Raw genomic sequence first — 20,280 nt, 5'->3', positions numbered from 1 at the left:
TACATCAGCAGTTTGGCAAAAAGTGGCGGCAACCTTGCAAAAAGAGGGCACTTTCTTACAACAAAGAATAGCCAATAAACTAAAATACTCGCTAGTAGGACTTAAAAAGTGATTGATGATTCTTAAAACTATGGCTGAAAGGAGATAACACAAAGACCCCCTCTGTGTATGTTTTTAGTGTCATGGACTACAGAAATGCTAAAGCAGTTACTAGCTACACTTAATAAAAATTGGCAAAGCCAATAGGTTTTGCCTATGCAAAATCTATCAGCTTTGTCGATTTTTCTTACATGTTGCACAGCAGTTGAACTGCTGTGCAACATTGCATAAAACAAAAAAATAATAAAAGCACTGTAACGCGGCCAGCACTGACTACATCATAACGCTTTCTTTTAACTGGTTGTACAGTGTACACAGTGTAACTACGAAAAGCTTGCAGGGAATGTGTTCCATTTAGCAGCGCAATAGCGGTAAGCTCCACCCACTGTTCTAGACAGCCCCCTTTGTCAGTCTGCTTAAGTATCAGTTTTACAAGAGACAGCAGACACATGCACTCTCAGAGTATGTGCAAACAAATTTTAAAAAAAATGTAAGTACCTGCTGGCCAGTGAAAGGACACTGGCCACCTATAGCAGTACTTGGTCCAAGCTCCACAGAATGGACGAAGAATTGAAAGATCATAAGTGTGGGAGGAAGACAGGCCGGAAAGAGCTGCTGACCAATAGGGAGCAAGGGATTGAGACCAAAGTGGGAGTCAGTCAATTGGAAAGCAGAGGTAATTGGATAGAGCTCTAAGCCCTTTTTAAGATTCTTTTTTTTAATATAATAGATTTTGCGGGCACAGCGCAAGCGCTATGCAGGCGAAACCTAAAACATGCCTCAATTTTAGTGGCTCAGAAACATGGAAGGAAAACAAAGCCAGCCCAAGGAGGTGACATTTCATTCAATGTTCTGAACTCGATGGGCATTTATGAGAGAGGTGGAAAGGTTGAAATGGCAAAATAGGAGAAACAAACCCACAGATGCAAAGCTCCCACTCCCTCTACGACCAAAGATGGTTCGGACAATGACAGTTGGGGAACGGACATGTCCTGACTGGACTCTAAACTTATACTGGTCTCTTATCCAACCACAAAAACAATTTTCATAATTGAAATATTTGCAACAGTACGATAAAAATGTAAAAGACTTACTTTTTGTCATCTGATAAGTTAACATTGGTCCCGTATTTGATTGTTTTAAAAGGTCCTTTCTTCCTTCTTCCAGCTCTGAAACATTTAGACACATGTATTACATAAAACATCACGATTCTAAACTTACTGCAAAGAGACAATATGAGCTGAACATACTTATCTGAAGATGTAGATTCGCTATCAGAGTGGTCCTTATGATGACTCTTTTTCTCATTTTCCTCCTGTGAACAAATATATAAAATGTTTAAGGAATATCGTAGAATCTGGTCAAATTTACAATGGTATGTTTTTTCACCAAACCGAGCAGTCGCAGAGTAAACCAAGCACTATCAATGGTGATTGCTAGTTGGTGTTTCCACTAACTAGGACATTGGTTACTGTTCGCAAAATGGTGTCAGTTTTGCAAGCCTACCCTGCTCACTAGGTAGGAATGGACAAGTAGTCGAGGTCTGACTCAAGAGGTGAGGTAGGGTTGAGTTTTAGGTACAGAACTCCACATTCAAAATTACAAAGTAGATTTCAGTGCCTAGCCAGAGTTACTACTTGTTTTAAATAAGCACCACTATTATCAAGGAAAACCTTACCTGCCAATAGCAATCAGTTTGAAGTTTATAGTTATTAGATTCACATGATGTACATACTGAAAGCAGCGAGGTCAAAATTACAGCTTAATTTTCTCAAAGTTTAAAAAAAAATGTCTCTAGTGGCCTGGCATGGGAGTGTCTAAGCACAGACCCCTTTGTGACTTTGTCAACAATGTTTCTTTGTAGGTTCACAGGTCATTTGCCTAGAATACTATGTATTGTGTACCCAGGACTTGGAGTTGTTGTTATCTCCGTGCACACCTTTGATTAGGAAAAAGTTTGTGTCAACGATTCAATTTGGCGCAGACCTTGTCGCACTGTGCCTGGCAGTGCCTTGTATTAATGAGAGTAAATGTGATGAACAGATCACAAAGGTTGCGCTCATTCAACGTGAAACTACCAGGTTTCTTCACTAGTTAAAGTATTCACAAAGTAGAAATTCAAACGAAAGATTACATCATCCAATCATTTTATTCATTTCAATTTGTGATGTCATGATGGATTCTTATGTACAAGTTCATTGAAATCATGAACAGTCCATTAACATTACTTCATGCCCAATGCATTTCGGGTTAGGCGGAATAACCCTTCGTCAGGGGCTTGAAGAAGTAACGCAAGTTACTCGCGGCGTACCAAGGTCGGCATCGGTCGAGACTCGACCGATGCCGACCTTGGTACGCCGCGAGTAACTTGCGTTACTTCTTCAAGCCCCTGACGAAGGGTTATTCCGACTAACCCGAAATGCATTGGGCATGAAGTAATGTTAATGGACTGTTCATGATTTCAATGAACTTGTACATAAGAATCCATCATGACATCACAAATTGAAATGAATAAAATGATTGGATGATGTAATCTTTCGTTTGAATTTCTACGTTGTGAATACTTTAACTAGTGAAGAAACCTGGTAGTTTCACGTTGAATGAGCGCAACCTTTGTGATCTGTTCATCACATTTACTCTCATTAGTACCCAGGACTTGGGACATGAGTTGCATCTATACTAAAAAAGGCTCTACAATACTTCTAGTACCTTTGCATCATCTAAGCAGTAATGTTCACACAAAGGTCTATGATGATTTCCAAGAGGCTTACAGGGTGTAAAAGCTGGCGTGACAATACACCCACTCATCAAGTGCACTATCATTGCCCCAGGCAGCTGTCTTCCTAGTGAATGGGTTGACAGTATTCTACTAACCTAGCTATGCAGCCTTTGCCACAGTGTATTCATGTCCAGCGTCATGTTAGAGCCCCAAACAATTAAGTTGCAATCCTTGGTGTCCTGGTTTTGTTGATATAAAAGAGTATTTTTTAAATCAAGGCTATGCAGCACCCTGTGCCTTACATTATGGAGACTTACACCACCTGCAAGGGCACTGACAAGCTAAAGTATGAACTTCCAATGTGTCTGCACCTTTAGCTCGTGAAAATCAGAAGGAAAATGGTTTAATTCATTATTATCCATCCTGCCAGAGGTGACACCACCTGAATAACACCTGCACTAAACCCTTCAGAAAAAAACTGCCTAGGTCGGATAAATACAGTACCATGACCAGGCATTCTTCTGTGGTAAGATGACAGATTTATGGACATATGTTGCAGTCCCAAATTTACCAAGCTCAGCAGAAATAGCAATTGTTCAGAGCTGTATGCAGGCCAATCTCCAAACACCAGAGTTCTCCATTTCCAATTCCAGTGGAGCTGGTAGATCTGTTGCTGGAGTTGGCCACCCAACCATGTATTTCTTGGACAAGTCAAAACGCCCAAATTGTAGAACATACAAAGAAGTGCAACACAATGCAGGATTATGAAGACATCCCCGTTCAGAAGAGGATTATTCACAGGTAGCTGAAAGTGAGGATGCATCAACAGAAGCAGCAATAAGAGAAACCATGTTTACCTCACAAAAATTCAGAATTGCCAGGGTAATCTGACAACTACACTACAGAGGCCTGAGCGTCTGCCAGTGCATCAGAGTCAATTGTTGGAACGCACGTTAATACGGAAACGGTCGCCGCTAACGTGAAAAACGATACATTAATTTATAAGAATGAAATTTTGTATTTATTAATTAATTTGCCCGTTGTGAACTCCACATCAACCCAGACTGGCAAATACGTAATCAGGCAGGCACTAAGACCTAGGCCCGAGGTCACTGATTGATAGGTCACAGGAAGGGTGACACGTATCCGGCAGACAACCGTACGGACAGAAAACCTTAGATCAATCCCACAGATGCGTGCAGGGACTCTATAATGGTCAAGGGAGATTGTCCACAAAGGTTGAGGCCCATCTGTATTTTCCATTAGACTATTAATTTATGACTCCGAACTCAACAACTTCGATTCCTTACCATACATGGATCACCAGAAAACTTGTATTGCCTACAATGAAATGTATAAAAGGAGGCCGCAGACAGATTGTAAATTTAGACAGTCCTCAGACCCTGCACCTGTTTTCAGCACCGCTATGTTTTTTGTTGTTTACTTTTTTATTGAACAGTTCTACAATACAAACACCACTGACGTTATATTTGTTGCATATCCGGTATAAAGCCAACAAAGCAGACCACTGCATCTCTCAAGAGGGCCAAATAGATAAATAATGTTTCTCATATACTGTGACACTGTAGCTTCAGGGAACAGAAGTTTCACATTAATTACATCAATCTACTCTGGTATCCACAGCGTCAGCCAGGGGCTCAAACAAGCCTCCCCTGTATTCATTCCAACAGCCCCATAATGTGTTCAATTTATTCGGGCACCCCCCAGCCACATATACCACTATCTCTACCATCATGAACTAGTCGATGGCTTTCATCCAATCCTCCAAACTTTGACCCATCTCCGCCCTCCACCTGCAAGATATATTTAGCTTAGCCACCATTAGTCCCAAGGTTACCCAAAGCTGCTACATACAGAGAAGACCTGATTTCTACCACACATTAAGTACGCACAGTATAGTAGACTATGTCAGATCACCTCCCACAACCCGCCAAGGCAATCAAGCACACCTATCCAATAGTCTGGAAGCACGGGGCAATTCCATACCATATGGAAAAAGGTACCCGCCCTGCCACGATCTCTAGGGCACCTGGCAGGGTCATTTTTACCCATTTTAACCACTGTTGTGTATGCACAGAAGCAATGATGCATTATTGTCAACTGATCCAGTCGGAATCTAGAGCGTAAAGCCGCCTCTCTAGGGGAGGCCAAGGCCTCCTGCCATTTGTCATCATCCAGCTCTCCCAAATCATTTACCCCTTTCACACGAAGCTTAATCAGGGGGTCAGAGGAATTATCAATCAATTTACGATAGGTAAGGGAGTTAGCCTGTCGTAGCATATATTCATCTAGCAATCTATCCTTTAGCAGGGAAGACACCGGAATGTCTGTCCCTCTAGGGATCGCTCTCCGCAGTGCATTTCTGACCCGTTAGTATTGGAATGTTTTGGTGAGGGCCAACTGGTATTCTTTTTGCAATTCAGGTAAGGAAAGTTCATCTCCGCCCTTCCACAGATACCCAGCCTTTGATACACCTATTAAATCCCACTTGTCAAATGCGCCTGGATGGCCAGGGTGCCTAACTGAAATGTGTCTCAAAGAGGGGTGGCTTCTGTAATTTTCCCTCTCCACCCTAAGCTGTGAATTGTGGTGTGCTAAAAGGGTTATTGTGGCGGCTGTGGAGCTTAGTATAGGTATAGCTTTTGGACCTCCAAAAAGGGCTCTAAGATGAACTCCTGGCCTCATGTTATCCTTGTCCATCTTATATGCTGGATCACCCCTTGGTAGAGGTACCCAATGATTTACTGCAATTAGCTGTGCCGCACAGAAGTACTTTGGATGGCCAGAAGAACTATACCACCATCAAACCAGCTCCTAATCAGTTTCTGGAGGGTGATACGTGGGGGCCCCATCCCACAGGAGTATCTCAGCGTCAATGATCTGAAAGGAGGAAGCAGGTACCAGGTAGAGCGCGTTATGGAGGACATAGAGAAAGCAAGGTAGGGCCATCATTTTAAAGAGGGCCGCCCTCCCTAAGAGATAGAGTGGCAAGGCCCTCCAATGTTGGACATCCACTCTAAGTCTATTCATCAGTGGCTCCAATTTTTTTTAGTATAAAACACCCCAAGATCGCATGTAATGTAGATACCCAAGTACTTGATTCCCCCCCCCCCCCCCCCCCGGGCTTCACAGGTTTTAGGCAGTACTGGGCTGACTCCGATAAGAACATACATTAATGATTTGTGACAATTAATGGTATATCCTGAGTACTTCCCATATATTGCAAATACATGCATAAGCCTATTAAGGGACCAGGAAGGGGCCGCCACATACAGTATAATGTCATCTGCATAGAGGGAGATCCTGTCCTCCCAGTCCGCAGTCCATCTAAGGCCTCTAACCAGTGGATCTGATCTTCTCCACGTCGCCAATGGCTCCAGAGGAAAAGCAATGGAGAAAGAGGACAGCCCTCCCTCGTGCCCATTGCAGCGAGAACATAGGGGACACCGCCCCAATCACTGCCACTCAAGCAAGTGGGTCTGAATACAGGAGTTGAAGCCAGGCCAAAAATTCTGGGCCAAATCCAAGCTTTTCCAGCACTGTATAGATAAAAGGCCATTCCACTGTATCGAAGGTTCTTCTAAGGACAGTACAACTGTGGTCTTCCTTATTCGGTCCACATGCCCCATGGCCCCATACAAGCAATGCAGGTTCAGCACAGTACTTCTCCCTGGCATGAACCCGGATTGGTCAGGATGAACTAGCGGGTCAATCTCTCGGAGTAGGCGTGTGGCCAATAATTTGGCTAATATCTTAACTTCGGCATTTCACAACTGCGCAGGAGGTGGGGCACCAACTCAATAGCTGTCAGTTTATATAGTTTTATAGGAAGTCCATTGAGCCCCACTGCTTTACTGGATTTAAGTGCCCTAATTTCATCCACCATCTCCTCCTCTTTTGGATCTTTATCCATTTGCTCTCTCTCAGTTTGCGTTAGGCACAACAGTTGAATGTCTCTTAGGAAATCTTGTGCTTCCTCGAGAGCAGCCGTACCGGCCAAAATATAGACTTGTGTGTAATGGCCGGCAAACGCTGCTGCCACTCCTACACGGTCCCACATAAACGCCCAGCCCAGCCTCATTTAGAATCTATGGGACCCATCGGGACTGTGCCTCCCTTCGATCTAACCAAGGCAGACATTTCCTGGCCCGATCTCCAACCTAAAACAAGTGATTGGCTCGGTAATAGCTCCTGGCCTCCTCCATTGCCACATCTCTGTATTCTCTGTGCTTCAATGTTAGACTGTGGTTGAAGTCACTTTGACTTTCCCTCACTATATGGAACTCCAATATTGCAATTTCACCCTCGAGTTTCTCTAAACAGGCTCTTTTCTCTTTCTTGTGGCCCGTAATTTGAGCTATGCCCTGACCCTTAATCAACTGTTTTTGTACTCCTCCCACAGTGTTTGGGCCGAATTCACAAAATACTTGTTTTCTTTAAAGTAGGTCTTCATTATCTCACAAAGGCGGTCTCGGATATAAGGCATTTTAAGGTACCAGGGTTCAGACACCACTCGCCGATTGTCCCGGCGTACCGTCTGCCCATAAATTGTGAGGATTGGGGAATGGTCTGAAATACTCCTAGCAAGGTGCAAAACCTCTCTAAAGCAGGGGGTTCACGAAGGGTGGTCAAAATATAATCTGTACGTGAAAGGTTTCCATGCCCCTCAGAGTGAAATGCGTATTGTTGTGTCGTGAGATTAAGGGACCTCTACACATCAATATAACCTTGAACCTCCAGAAAATCCACCGAGGGCCTAAACGGTCTGCAGAGGGGGCTAGCGATCTACAACTTCATCATGTACTAAGTTAAAGTCTCCCCCAAGGAGAAATCCACCCTAGGGAGGAGTGTGGAGCAGAGCACAGAAATCTGACAGGGCGCTTACATGAAGTCGAGGCAGGACATAAAGAGAAACAATATTAATTGTGGAACCCTCCCACCGTCCAGTCACAACTATGAACCTCACAAAACACAAGGAAAGGGGGACTGGGAGCGAAAGGAAAGAGGTCCAGTACCCGAGCTCCCATGGCTCATGTTACAGTCACTGGACGGTAGCTGTTCCTAAAAGGAAGAAAAGCAGGCCTATTCGGTCGCTGGAGGGACTAGTGAAAGTGACTATCTCAGAAGATCGGTTGGATGAGATAGTGTCAGAAGGTGGAATTCCTCCTTTTTGAAGAAGTGACCTCACACACCCCAGCGGATGTCATGCTTCATCATCAGCCGTTGCTCCTCGTGGGGGTGGCGCTGCAGTCCCCCACAGGCCCCACGAGAGGGCTCTTTATCGGAGATCTTTTGGAGAAACGCCGCAGTTGTGGGTGCAGGTGTATGGGAGTGATGTGAGTGACTTAAAAATACTGCACTGGTACCCTAAGAAAACGTTATAACAGTGAAGAATAGGGGTCTGAAACTGCGACACTTAGTACACCCTCTGGTACCTATATTCAGGTGTGGTCAGGGCGGCACTGCACCCGCAGGGAAAAGACCACTTTAAATTTCTAAATCCAACCTAGAAAGAGAGAAAACACTAGTCCTTTTAAAAAAAGATCACCATACTAAGTAATACCATGCAAATCATGTGCGTTGGATCATACACGACATTTGTATCCAAAAGGATAATTATCACGATGCTGGTAATTCATCTCAGAGTGAGAATAGGTATCTATTAAAATGAAGCATGCTTGGCGCACTCATAACTGACTCGCCGTGAACCCGCTTGTGCAGTAACCCAAATGACTGCTCAACTGTGCCCACAATTGTATGACTTGAAGTGATTGGTGGTAGCACCTCGACACAGAAAATGTGTGAGTTACCTTAGCCTGAAGATAGTTAGCTGTTACAAAGAAGCATGCTGTCGGATGCATTAACCATGCGCCGGGCCCCGGCTTCTGAAGCAACCAAATTCACTGCTCATCTGTGCCCACAGTCGTTGACAAGCAGTGATTGGTAAGAAAACAATGACACATGCAAGGTATTTGAGTGGTTCACTTAAGTGTGGCGTGTGAGCCGTGATCATGTTTTAAAAAATTGTGCACATTATAGTGGCCAATTATGTCCTGTGTCTCCACTCATATTGGGTGGGGGTTCTCGCCACCACCAGCCGAGGACAAAGTGGGCGCAAGAGGCCTGTCGGCTTTCCCCCTCTAATCCATGAAACAAAGTTTGTGGTGCCTTGCCCCAATGCGGAGTGCCTCTGCCAATACAGTTCTCACTTCCAGACAGGACAGGACCTTATTCTAGGCTCGAAGCACTTTACTAATTAGCTTGACTCCATTTGGGGGTAGGGGTCAAGGCTCAAACAGTCACCAGCCCGATTGAGAGTGTATTGGAAAAGAATGAACTAAACTCGGGGGTCCAGCAGCCCAGCACTCTCCTGATTGGAGTTGGAAGAGGCCCTGGACAACAGGAACTCATCTCCTCTCCATACAGCGTTCCCGTACAGTGCCGCCCCTGTGAGCCTCCCCAGGGATTCCGGGCACCGCACCGCTCTTGCCTCACAGCAAGCACCAGGGCGTGGCCCAGCCCCAGCAATTCAATGTGGCCAGACGCGATGGCCCAGGGAGGCAACTCTCCTCAGCAGGCTCCAGAAGATCCGGGACCTCCAGCTGGACCCCGCCAGCCGCCGCTATCTTCTCCAGCACTCTAAAGACAGCAAGTGATAGGCCGATGAGGCCGACTACAGCTCAGCCGTCACACCAGCGCCGCATGGCCCTCCAGCAAGCCGAGTCGGCTCAACGCGGCAAGCCTCTTAGCCTCGGATGACACTAGGGCCAACTGGGTAGTCTCTGCTGGTCACTGGACTGTCTGTTTACTCGTCAGCCGGATGAAGTGTCTGATGTTCAGGGATTATGCAGGCTGGCAACAAGAGCCCCTTTAGTGAGTGGCCATTTTTCCGGCAGTTGGCCCCTCCCCGCACTGCAATGTTTAATTAAACAAACTGTTCTTTTGCCAAATGCCTCTTGTCTCAACGTATTTCAAGTTCAAGTAACACACATAAGAGCACTCCTTACCATTCTAGGGAGAACTCTAAGGTTTCTCCCCCTCACTAAAGTTTTATTTATTAGGGCCACCTATAGTTTGAACAGATTGTACATCACTGTCTCATCCAGCCTCCACCATAGTAATTCTTAACATATCCTGCTGAGTCATCCATCCAATAATTTTTTATACCTGAAAGTTTCATGCAGTCAGATGAACATTACATTTAGCAGATCACTACCAAGGACTAGGACAGAGTGGGTGCCTTCCTCTTTACGTCTTAATCAACATGCACCTTCCTGTGACTTTTGCCTTGAATAATCATGGCACATCAGACTTCCCTTAGCTCCACTCCAGTACATTGGGGTGTACTCTTTTTTTCAAGCTGAGAACACATTACCCTGGCTGATCCCAAGCCCAGGTGGATCCTCCGACATCTAGGGAAGCATCTTGCACTATTGTAGCAAATAGACTGTTGCCTGCTAAGCATTATGGATGACAGAGCCACAAGACCAGGAATGCTGTTCATTATGTCTGTTGCCTAAATTCCAGCAAGTGGCCAGATCGAACAATATCCATCAATTAATTTTCTGAAGTGATTGTGTTAAGCAGAGGAACGTGGGAAATACTCCTCCAGGGGCTAAATTACAATTGTCACTTTTTTCCCCCAATATGAAGAGCATCTTCAGCCTCAGTTTGTGAGGTTGCAGAATATTACCCATACTCATTCTCAAAGCATTAACTGACAGATTGTTAGATGGCACAATTATGTGGAACTCTGTTATGGTGCAGGAGGTAAATGCACTGTCAGTGCAGATAGTCAGTATCAATTCTTAAAGGTCACAAGGAGCTAAAGAGTGATTGTTTCAGTTTAACAGGCTGTTAAGCTATTGCTAAACAAAGTACTGGTAATACCTAGCAATATCAAGCTTTTCCCTGAAACTGCTACTGAGAATCTTTTTGAGAAGCCAAGTGGTCTGGAGAAGGTACATCAAGCAAAAATGTAGAAACAGACTCTTCTCTCTCACAGAGAAATTGCTTGAAAGCAGTCACAGTTAATCTTTAAAGAACAAAATACTTACCTTCAGTAACACCTTATCTGGTAGAGGCAATATCTAGCTGCAGAATCCTTACCTTTGAATTTCCCCAGGCGTCAGACTGGATCTGGAAGATTTTTCGTGAGCATAATCCCTATGTGCCAGCAGGTTGAGTCGGTTGGTTCCGCCTGGCGTTATTGGTGCCAGAAATGAAGTACGCGTCTCATATATAGGCACGCTGACGTCCGTTACTTTTCACGACTTTCCACGCCAGAAGCGTGGAGAAATGAAGTGCACTGACACTAGTGTGGCCCTAAAAAGGGATCATCCCTGACCCTAGAAATCTGTCTGCAGAACGGGTAGGTCAGTAAGGAATCTGTGGTTAAATATTGTCACTACCACATAAGGCGTAACCGAAGGTATGTAACGTGTACATTTGATAGAGACCTCTAGCTGCAGATTCCTTACCTCTGAATAGATACCCAAGCAAAACCATCCCCAGGGGGGGTGTAAAGCTTGGAGACGTGTACAGGAAAGCCCATGTGGCAGTCTGGCAGGTGTCCATTACTGGGACTCCACGAGCTAACACAGAGGTCCCAGCTTTACCTCTGGTGGAATGAGCCTTTAAACCTTCAGTAGGCTGCTTTTATGCCAGTGAGTAGCAGATCTTGAGCAGAGTTGACCCACCGAGAGATGCTCAGGTTCTGAACCGCCCGACCTTCCTTCACACCAACATACCCCACAAGGGGTTGGTCGTCCACACGGAAACCTCTTGTGCAGTCAAGGTAGAATGACAATGCTCTTTTGGGTCTAGACGGTGGAGTCGCTTCTCTTCCTTAGAGGGATACGAGGAGGCGTAGGAAAGGAGACAGATTGGCTTATCTTATCAAGGTTTTATAAAGCGCTCGCACACCCGGAGGTTTTATGGCACTAACCGACAAGAGCTATATGACTACGACTTAGATGGCCAAGTAGAGTTAGGCCATGGACTGGGCAAACAGCCAGGTTTTAAGATGCCTCCTAAACGGGAGGAGAGTGGTAGAGGAACGAATTTCCAGGGGAAGGGAATTCCATAGTTTAGAGGCAAGGGTGGCGAACCTTCGCCCACTCTTGCGTTGGAACTTGAAGCGAGGGACAGAAAGGAGAATTTGCGAGGCAGAGCGTAAGCTGCGGGGTGGGGGGGTGGGGGGTAGTGTATCTGGGCAGGAGGTCTTGAATGAACTTTGGACTACGAGCATGCAGAGTCTTAAAGGCCATACAGGCAGTTTTAAAAATAACGCACTGTGTGATAGGGAGCCAATGAAGTTGCCTCATTAACGGTCTGGCTGACTGCCAGCGCGGGAGTCGATATACAAGTCTGTCAGCCTGATTTTGTGCCATCTGCAGGCGCCTACTGAGGGCCGCAGGGAGGCCCAGGTCGATGGCGTTGGCGTAGTCTAAATGAGACAGCACCAAGGCCATCACCACCTGGGTCAAGGCTGACTGTGTGAGCATCCAACTGATCTTTTTTATTTTACGGAGCTGAAAAAAACATGTAGACACCACCGAGCTTACTTGAGGTTTTAATGATAAGTCTCTGTCAATAAGCACCCCCAGACTTTTGACCGAGTTGGACGGAGTAGGGGGGGGGGGGGGGGGCAAATTCAGATGGCCAATAATGTGGGCCCCAGAGTAACTGGCTTTTGCCAAAGAGGTTATTAACAACAACTAAGGAGTGACTAAGTGCAAACGAATAAAGTATATTTAAACAAAAAATTGCCAAAGAGGACCAGTTCCATTTTATCCGGATTTAACTTCAATTGGTTACCATCCATCCAATGACGTATGTGGACATGGTTTTCTGAAATAGGTTGATCGAATCAGGGGAGTTGTCAATTGTGAAAGTGAGGTGCAGATCATCTGCATAGTTAAAAGTGGTAACTTTAAAGGTTGTAAGAGACTGAAGCAGGGGAAGCAGATACATATTAAATAAAATAGGGGACAGTGAAGAGCCCTGGGGGACCCCACAAGTGGTATGGAGTGCAGGGGATAAAAAGGGGGGCAAACCAACTGCATGCGAGCGGTCACTAAGAAATGACCTGATCCAGTCTTGGGCTAAGCCACAAATGCCGGCTAGTCTGACACTGTCAAGCAGGATGTTATCGTCGACCGTGTCAAAGGCATCCGACAGATCGAGTAGGACCAAGGCCTGAGGGATGCCCATATCTGCATTATGACGCAGGGAGTCCAGGACCGCCGTGATAACCGACTCGGTTGAATGGACCGGTCGAAACCCGGCTTGGGAAGGATCCAGGACGTTGGTTTGTTCAATGAAACTAGAGAGATGTGAAGTAACATGGGCTTCCAATACCTTGGTTAGATAAGGAAGGAGGGAGATTGTCCTGTAGTTTGCTAGAATGGTGGGCTCCGCTCTTGTTTTTTTTAGGAGGGGCACCACATCTGCCTCCTTAACCGCATGCGCGCTAGCGGTTTTCCCGCTGCGCGCTGCGATTTTTAAAATCCCGCGTTACGTGACGAGCTCAGCTCGTCATCCGCGTAGCGCAGGTTACGCCCATGACGAGCTGAGCTCGTCATTCGCCCGAAGGGGTTAAACGAGTTAGGTACCGTGCCTAAGGTTAACGATGTATTAAGGAGACCTAGGATAGGGGAGGGGAAAGCAGCAAATACGTTTTTTAAAATATAAGGTGGGCAGCAATCTCGAGGGGATCCAGACTTTACCCTATTCAGAAGGGTGAGTAAAGACCGGGACATCCAGGGAAGTGATCCAACAAATGAATATTCGTGACATGTGTCTGGTCAGAGGGGACGGGTGTAGTGGCGGGAATGCTAGATTTAATGGTCACGATTTTGTCCGGAAAATATTGATTAAGAGTATTACAGAAATCCTGAGTTACCGCAGGCTTGGGCTGGGTTCTACCCGGATTCGAGAGTTTATTGACTATGGAAAAAATGTCCTTAGGGTTGTTGTTTGACTGCTCGATTATATTAGAGAAGAAGGCAGCTTTGGCTGAAAGAATGGCCTTCGTGTAATCAGCGCGAGCGGCCGATTAAAGGGCCTTTTCGAGAGGATCATAAGATCTTCTCCATGCTCGCTCTTTTTGGCGAACAATCCGTTTTTTAGCCTTGAGATCAGGGGAGAACCAATATAAATATAACTTGCCGTTGCAAGCCAGTTAGAAATGTTGGCCACGGTCTCGTTTAGGTCAGTATTATGAAGGGGTATGGTGTTCACTAAGTTTTCCAGAAAGGCTGGGGTATCCAGGGAGCCACATTTTCTGATAAAGCCCTCCTTGATGTCCGCATTTGTTTTAGGCTCAAGGATGGAGATGTTAAATTGAATCACAAAATGGTCAGACCAAATACATGGGGAAACAACGGGGGGGGATACAGAGGTTCATACTCCAGACCTGATCTAGTGTATGCCCTTTAGTGTGATGGGCAGTGTTGATGTGATGGTTAAAATTAAGCCCTGTGAGGAGCTCTGTAAGTTTACTGGCCAACGGGCCACCAAGCTCACTGAAATGCCACAAATTTGAGCAGAAAAGAAGCACTAGGTTGAAGTACCAGTTTGTCCTAATAAACTACTGAGAAGCATGGGGTCTTGGAAGATCAACCCTGAAGCTCACTCACACTCCAGGCCAATGTAACTGCCACTAGAAGGGCTGTTTTGATGGTTAGCAGCCCGTGGGGACAACTGTTAAGAGCTCGAAAGGAGCACACATCAAGATTGTGAGGATCAGATTAAGGTTCTACTGATGCATAATAAAAGGAGAAGGTGGAAATATCTACAAGGCCCTTCAAAAATGTATTCACAAAAGGGAACTTAAATAAAGAGGGCTGGTGAGACATTCACAAGAAGGCAGACTGAGAACAAACACAACTCTTCAAGAGTGCCCAAAGTAGAGCCCTACTGTGCAAGGGTAGGAATAAAAATCAAAATATCAGAAAGGGAGACGGAAAGTGAGCCAATGGACTTTTCTGTACCATAGGATACAAATCGCTTCCAACGGCAGGCATATATCGTCCTCGTGGAGGACTGCCTGTAAGAAAGTGGCTCTGTATATACTGGACCAAAGTAAGCTACAGTGTGTACAGAGTCCACAGTCCCCAGAGGTTTGGCAGAGGCTAAAGTTAGATATACCCTTACTCTCTAAAGTGGTAGCTTGGTCGAGCAGTAAGGCAGTATCAGAGGACAGTGTAAAGCATTTGTTGTACACACTCAGTCAGCAAATGTTCTTACACACTCAAGAACTGAACTCTAGGCCAATTGTTTAGTATCAAAATATATAGTTGTTTTATTTTAGAACCAATAAGGTATCAAAATATACTTTCTCAGAATGAGTTACTAGTTTAAATACTTTTTAAATAGGCAATACACTTAAGTACAGTAGTTACAGTTGTTGCAACGGGCCACACAATTTCAAACAATGCAACATTGAGCTCAATGGGAATTTCTAGTTAAATGCAATTAGTTACTTTATGGATTACTTTTCTAACCACAGGACTGGATCCTAGATTCAGTCCTGGGACATCTCCTGTAAACAGTTGAGTACAAGCGTTTTGGTTACAGTAGTGATTTTTATGGAATATTATTGTATTTTAAAAGATGACACTTAGAAATTTTTTCACATAGAATCACCAATGTTATCCTACGGGAGGAAATTCACTTAGCAGGTAAGTAGTGTTATTGTTACTTTTTCTTATTCAGTGGTGGATCCTGGATCCAGCCCTGGTGCATCTCCTGTAAACAATTGAAAGAATGCGTTTAAGTCATACAGGTGATTTTTAAGGAATATTTGTAGTTTGTGAAAATCGACACTTAGAAACTTTTCTGGTGAAAACCAGACAATGGATTCCTGTGGAAGGAAATACAAGTTACTGGTAAGTACGGTTAAAGGAAAATGCTACTTACCAGCATGCATCTGTTCTTGGCATGTAGAGTTGCAGACTATGCATAGATTGCCAGCTAGTGTTGGGCCCGGATGTTTGCAGTTTGTTTTGTTGTAGAAAAGTCTTTGAAAGTCACGGGATAGGTGACTCCTCCTTTGGATGATACTGCGCATGGTCATCGACTTATTTTAAAGTTTCTAAACTCCACACTTAGAAGATTTTCCAAGTGAAACCAGTCAATGTTACCCTATGGAAGAAAAGTGAGTTATCGGCTTTTGGGTAAGTAATCGACTGGCAGAGTTAAGGTTCTGGGTATAGACTCAGGGGTATCCCAGGGTCAGGTAGGTACAAGTGGTACACCCTCAGCGGCACAGGGGCAGCCGGGTGCAGATGTAGTTAGGCCCAATGTTATCCAAAGAGGCAGGGGGGCCTTCGGTTGGTCACTGTTGGCAAGCAGGCCACGTGGCTGTGGGAGCTGGGCTCCTGGTCACTTGCTCAGGGCAAATGGGGAAGTAGATTAGGACAAAGGTTGCACTGCCAGGGGCACTCGGGCGGCTGGATGCAGGGTGCTTTTGAGCCGTTGGGTGCTCAATATTATTCAATGGGAGTATTGGAAGATGAACAAAGGCTGCAGGCTTGGGGACGGAGATTCTTCAGGAGCAACCAACACTTCGAGGGGTAAGTTGGGATCTTGGAGGATAGGTAGGCACCCCAGAGTTGGGCTTAGGGGCTAGTGGGGCGCCGGGGTGTCTTTTGACGTCAGGAAATCTTACCCTCTGCTGGTCGCGGTTGGTGTGTTCCCTGGCTGTGAGGCTGCAGGCATCGTCTGGGTCATCGAGGAGGGTCCTTGGGCACTGGATTTCAGGCCACAATCACCGGGGGAACGTCCTCAGGGTCTTTGTCCACTCGGGCACAGGCCGGGCTCGGCGGGTGCAGTGTGTGCTGGATTCGCGGTTCCTGGCTGGCACCAGGGGTATTACGGTTTGAACAGAACCACTGCCCATGGGAGTCCCAGTCTTTAAGATGTTTAAGGCAGGCAGGTCCTCTGGGGTTTTCAAGGTTGCTGTCTGCAGGAGAAGCCGGGATTTAGCAGGAGCAGGTTCAAGGATCAAAAGGCCTGTAGGGCTGGGGCCAAGTCAGTTGGTGTCGTCGTCTTGTTAGCAGCTGCACGGCAGGTCTTCTTTTTGATCTTTCTTGTTTTCAAATGGGGATCTGAGAAAGGAAGGTTCAGGGTGCCTCTAAATACTAAAGTTAGGGGCGTTACAGGTAGGGCAGGGACAAATGGGTCCCTGTCCTGGGGAGAGTACACCCCCTATCCTGCTCCTCTCCTGTGGGAGGGGGACAGGGACCTAGCTCTGATTGGGTAGGGCTCCCCATCCTCAAGATGGCGGTAGCCCGGAGTCGTGTTTCATCTCGCCTCTCCCACCTGAGGGGTGGAGTTGGCACACCCCATTTCCTCACGTAGGGTTTTCGCCAGTCTTCCCGCCAGAGTGGGGGTCAGAACTGGTTGGGGCCAGTTTGCGGAGTACAGCAAGTGGCCTGGAGAAGCTCACAAAGGCGGCATGCCTTTAAAGCTTTCCCCTGCCCATCCTGGGGGAGGAGACCTAGCACCTCGCCCAGGACGTGCATTGTTGCAGGCCCAGGAGAGCGGATGGCTCTTCACCCAGGGGTCCAGCAACAGGTCTGCTGTGTGGCAGCCTAGGCAGCCTCTCAGACAAGACGTGGATTGCAGGTTAGGTTCAGGGGGCAACTCTAAGTTGCCCTCTGTCGTGCATTTGGCATTAAATCCCACACTGGCATCAGTGTGGGTTTAATGTGCTGAGAAGTTTGATATCAAACTTCTCAGACTTCAGTGTAGCCATCATGGTGCTGTGGGGTTCGTAATGACAACCTCCTAGCACCATATACTCTTAAACGGCATCACTGCACTTACAGTGCCCAAGAATGGCCCTGGGTACGGTAGGGGCACAGGGCTCATGCATCTGTGCCCCCACCACTGGCACAGTGCACCCAACTAGAGGGGTAACTGATGTACGCCAGGGCAGTGTGTTTGTGGGCATGGCACACAGGGATGTGTGTCATGTCGACTCTTTAATTCTGTACCAGGACACTCAGACTGCAAAGGTAGTGTGTGTGTGTGTAAGGGTACAGGGCCCCTAAGGGAGGCACAATAAGTGCTGCAGCCCTTAGGTGTCTTCTCTGGTCACAATGACCTGGGTACCCTTTACTAGGGACTGGCTTGTGGCCAGAGATGCCATTTGGGTTTTAGTTTCAACACAGTTTTAGGTAAGGAAAACAGGCCCTGGGTACCTGATTGGCAGGAGTCCAGGGCACACTCAGTCAAAGCACACCAGCAATTCAACAAAAAGTGGGGGCATACCATGCAAGAAAGATGGCACTTTCTCACACTGCCTGCCAGAATAAAGTTACAACTTCAGGAGAAAGGGCGAAAGCTATTAACTGCTGCCACCCAACATCCACGCAAGAAGGTAGAGAGTTGACAACTCGTGTGCAGGACCCTCCCATGCTGCTGCGACAGAAGATCCTCCCAAAGGGGCAGCGTGACCAGAGGATCGACACATGTTTAGAAGCTCAGGATACTGGACACTCCCCATGCCCCATCCGGAGCCACAAGAATGACTTGGCCCAGTTGTTCCTGACCTTCTTGAGAACTAGGGCAGGAGTGATATGGGTGGAAAAGGGTACAGGAAGGAATATGCTACTTACCAGTATGCATCTGTTCTTGGCATAGAGGGCTGCAGAGTGGTACATTTATGAATAGATCGCCATCTGGTGTTGGGCTCGGATGATTGCACTTTGTTTTTCTCTTGGAGAAGTCTTTGTCGTCATAGATGACCCCTCCTCTTGGTGTTAGTGCGCATGGGCATCGGCTCCATCCTTAGATTGTTTTGCCATAGTAGGGTTAGATGGAGTAGTGTAGTATAGTACATAAAGATATGCCCATGTAAGTGTATCTAAATAAGATAATGTTGGGACAGACACAGGTTTCCGGGGAGGCTGGGAGGGCATGTACCACTCTGCAGCCCTCTATGCCAAGAACAGATGCATACTGGTAAGTAGCATATTCCGTTCGAGGCATATGGGCTGCAGATGGTACATTTATGAATAGATTGTAAAGCAGTTACCTCCCTAGCGGTGGTCACCAGTGTCTGTCGCAACTGTTTGAAATAAAGTCTTTAATACAGCTTGGCCCACTCTGGCTTGTTGTGCAGCCTGTACATCAACACAGTAGTGTTTTGTGAATGTATGTGGTGTAGACCAAGTTGCTGCTCTACATATGTCATCTAGGGGAATGTTCCCTAAGAATGCCATAGATGCTCCTAGTTTTCGTGTAGAATGAGCTCTAGGAGGAACAGTTAATGTTCTCTTTGCTTTGATGTAACATATTTGTATACATCTTACAATCCATCTAGCGATGCCTGCTTTAGAGATAGGATTGCCCTTATGTGTTGTGGAAAATGCTACAAATAGTTGTTTAGTTTTCCTGAAGTTTTGTGTTCTTTCTATGTAGTACAAAATGGCTCTTTTGACATCTAGTGTATGTAGAGCCCTTTCTGCCACCGTTTGTGGCTTTGGAAAGAAGACTGGTAATTCCACTGGCTGATTGATGTGGAATGCTGAGATTACCTTAGGCAAGAATTTAGGGTTTGTTCTAAGAACCACTTTATTCTGGTGTAATTGTAGGAATGGTTCTTGTATTGTCAATGCCTGTAATTCACTTACTCTCCTGAGTGAGGTAATGGCTATAAGGAAAGCCACCTTCCATGTAAGGAATTGTATTTCGCACCTATGCATAGGTTCGAAGGGTGGCCCCATTAGTCTGGTGAGTACTACGTTGAGGTTCCAGACTGGTGAAGGTGGTAATCTTGGTGGAATGACTCTTTTAAGGCCTTCCATGAATGCCTTCCATATGTGCTCCCCATCCGGTGAGCGATGCGTCTGCTGTTATTGTCACCTGTGGAATTGGTTCTAGGAACGACCGCCCCTTGGCAATGTTTGTTATGTTCCACCACTTCAGAGAGCGGTGTGTGCGGTCGTCTACCAACACCAGATCTGTAATCTGCCCTTGAGCCTGATTCCACTGTGTCGCTAAGCATTCTTGTAGCGGACGCATTTGTAGTTTGGCATATGGTATTAGCAGTATGCAGGATGACATCATGCCTAATAGCTGCATGAACACTCTTGCTGTTAGTGAGTGTTGCGGCTGAAATCTTTGAATGATTGTAAGCATTGTTTGGATCCTGACTGCGTTGGTGTACACTTTGGCTTTTTCTGTGTCTATAGTAGCCCCCAGGTACTGTTGAACCTTGTTTGGTTGTAGGTGTGACTTTGTGTAGTTCACCGTGAACCCTAGCTGGTGTAGTAGCTGAATTGTCTTTTGTGTGTTTTGAAGACATTCCTCTTGTGACCTGGCCTTTATTAGCCAGTCGTCCAAGTATGGGAAGACATGAATTTGTTGTCTTCTTAGGTGAGCTGCTACCACTGCCAGGCATTTTGTGAACACTCTTGGTGCCGTTG

The 20,280-nt window shown here is 46.1% G+C and overlaps 1 protein-coding gene across 2 annotated transcripts in view; it reads right to left on the bottom strand.

Moving 5' to 3' along the window:
* The window catches only part of KDM6A (lysine demethylase 6A), a 1,083,812-nt gene that overhangs the window by 264,328 nt on the left and 799,204 nt on the right, over positions 1-20,280 (bottom strand). For both annotated transcript variants that reach the window (XM_078658310.1, XM_078658311.1), the window contains 2 exons: positions 1,350-1,414; positions 1,194-1,268 (listed from right to left, as the gene is read on the bottom strand). In XM_078658310.1, coding sequence (XP_078514436.1) covers positions 1,194-1,268; positions 1,350-1,414 — 140 coding nt within the window. The remainder of the gene's footprint in view (positions 1-1,193; positions 1,269-1,349; positions 1,415-20,280) is intronic.

The sequence above is a fragment of the Lissotriton helveticus genome, chromosome 8 (genome assembly GCF_964261635.1).
Source record: "Lissotriton helveticus chromosome 8, aLisHel1.1, whole genome shotgun sequence".
Lineage (NCBI taxonomy): Eukaryota > Metazoa > Chordata > Amphibia > Caudata > Salamandridae > Lissotriton > Lissotriton helveticus.
This window is presented reverse-complemented; position numbering and strand designations above follow the sequence as displayed.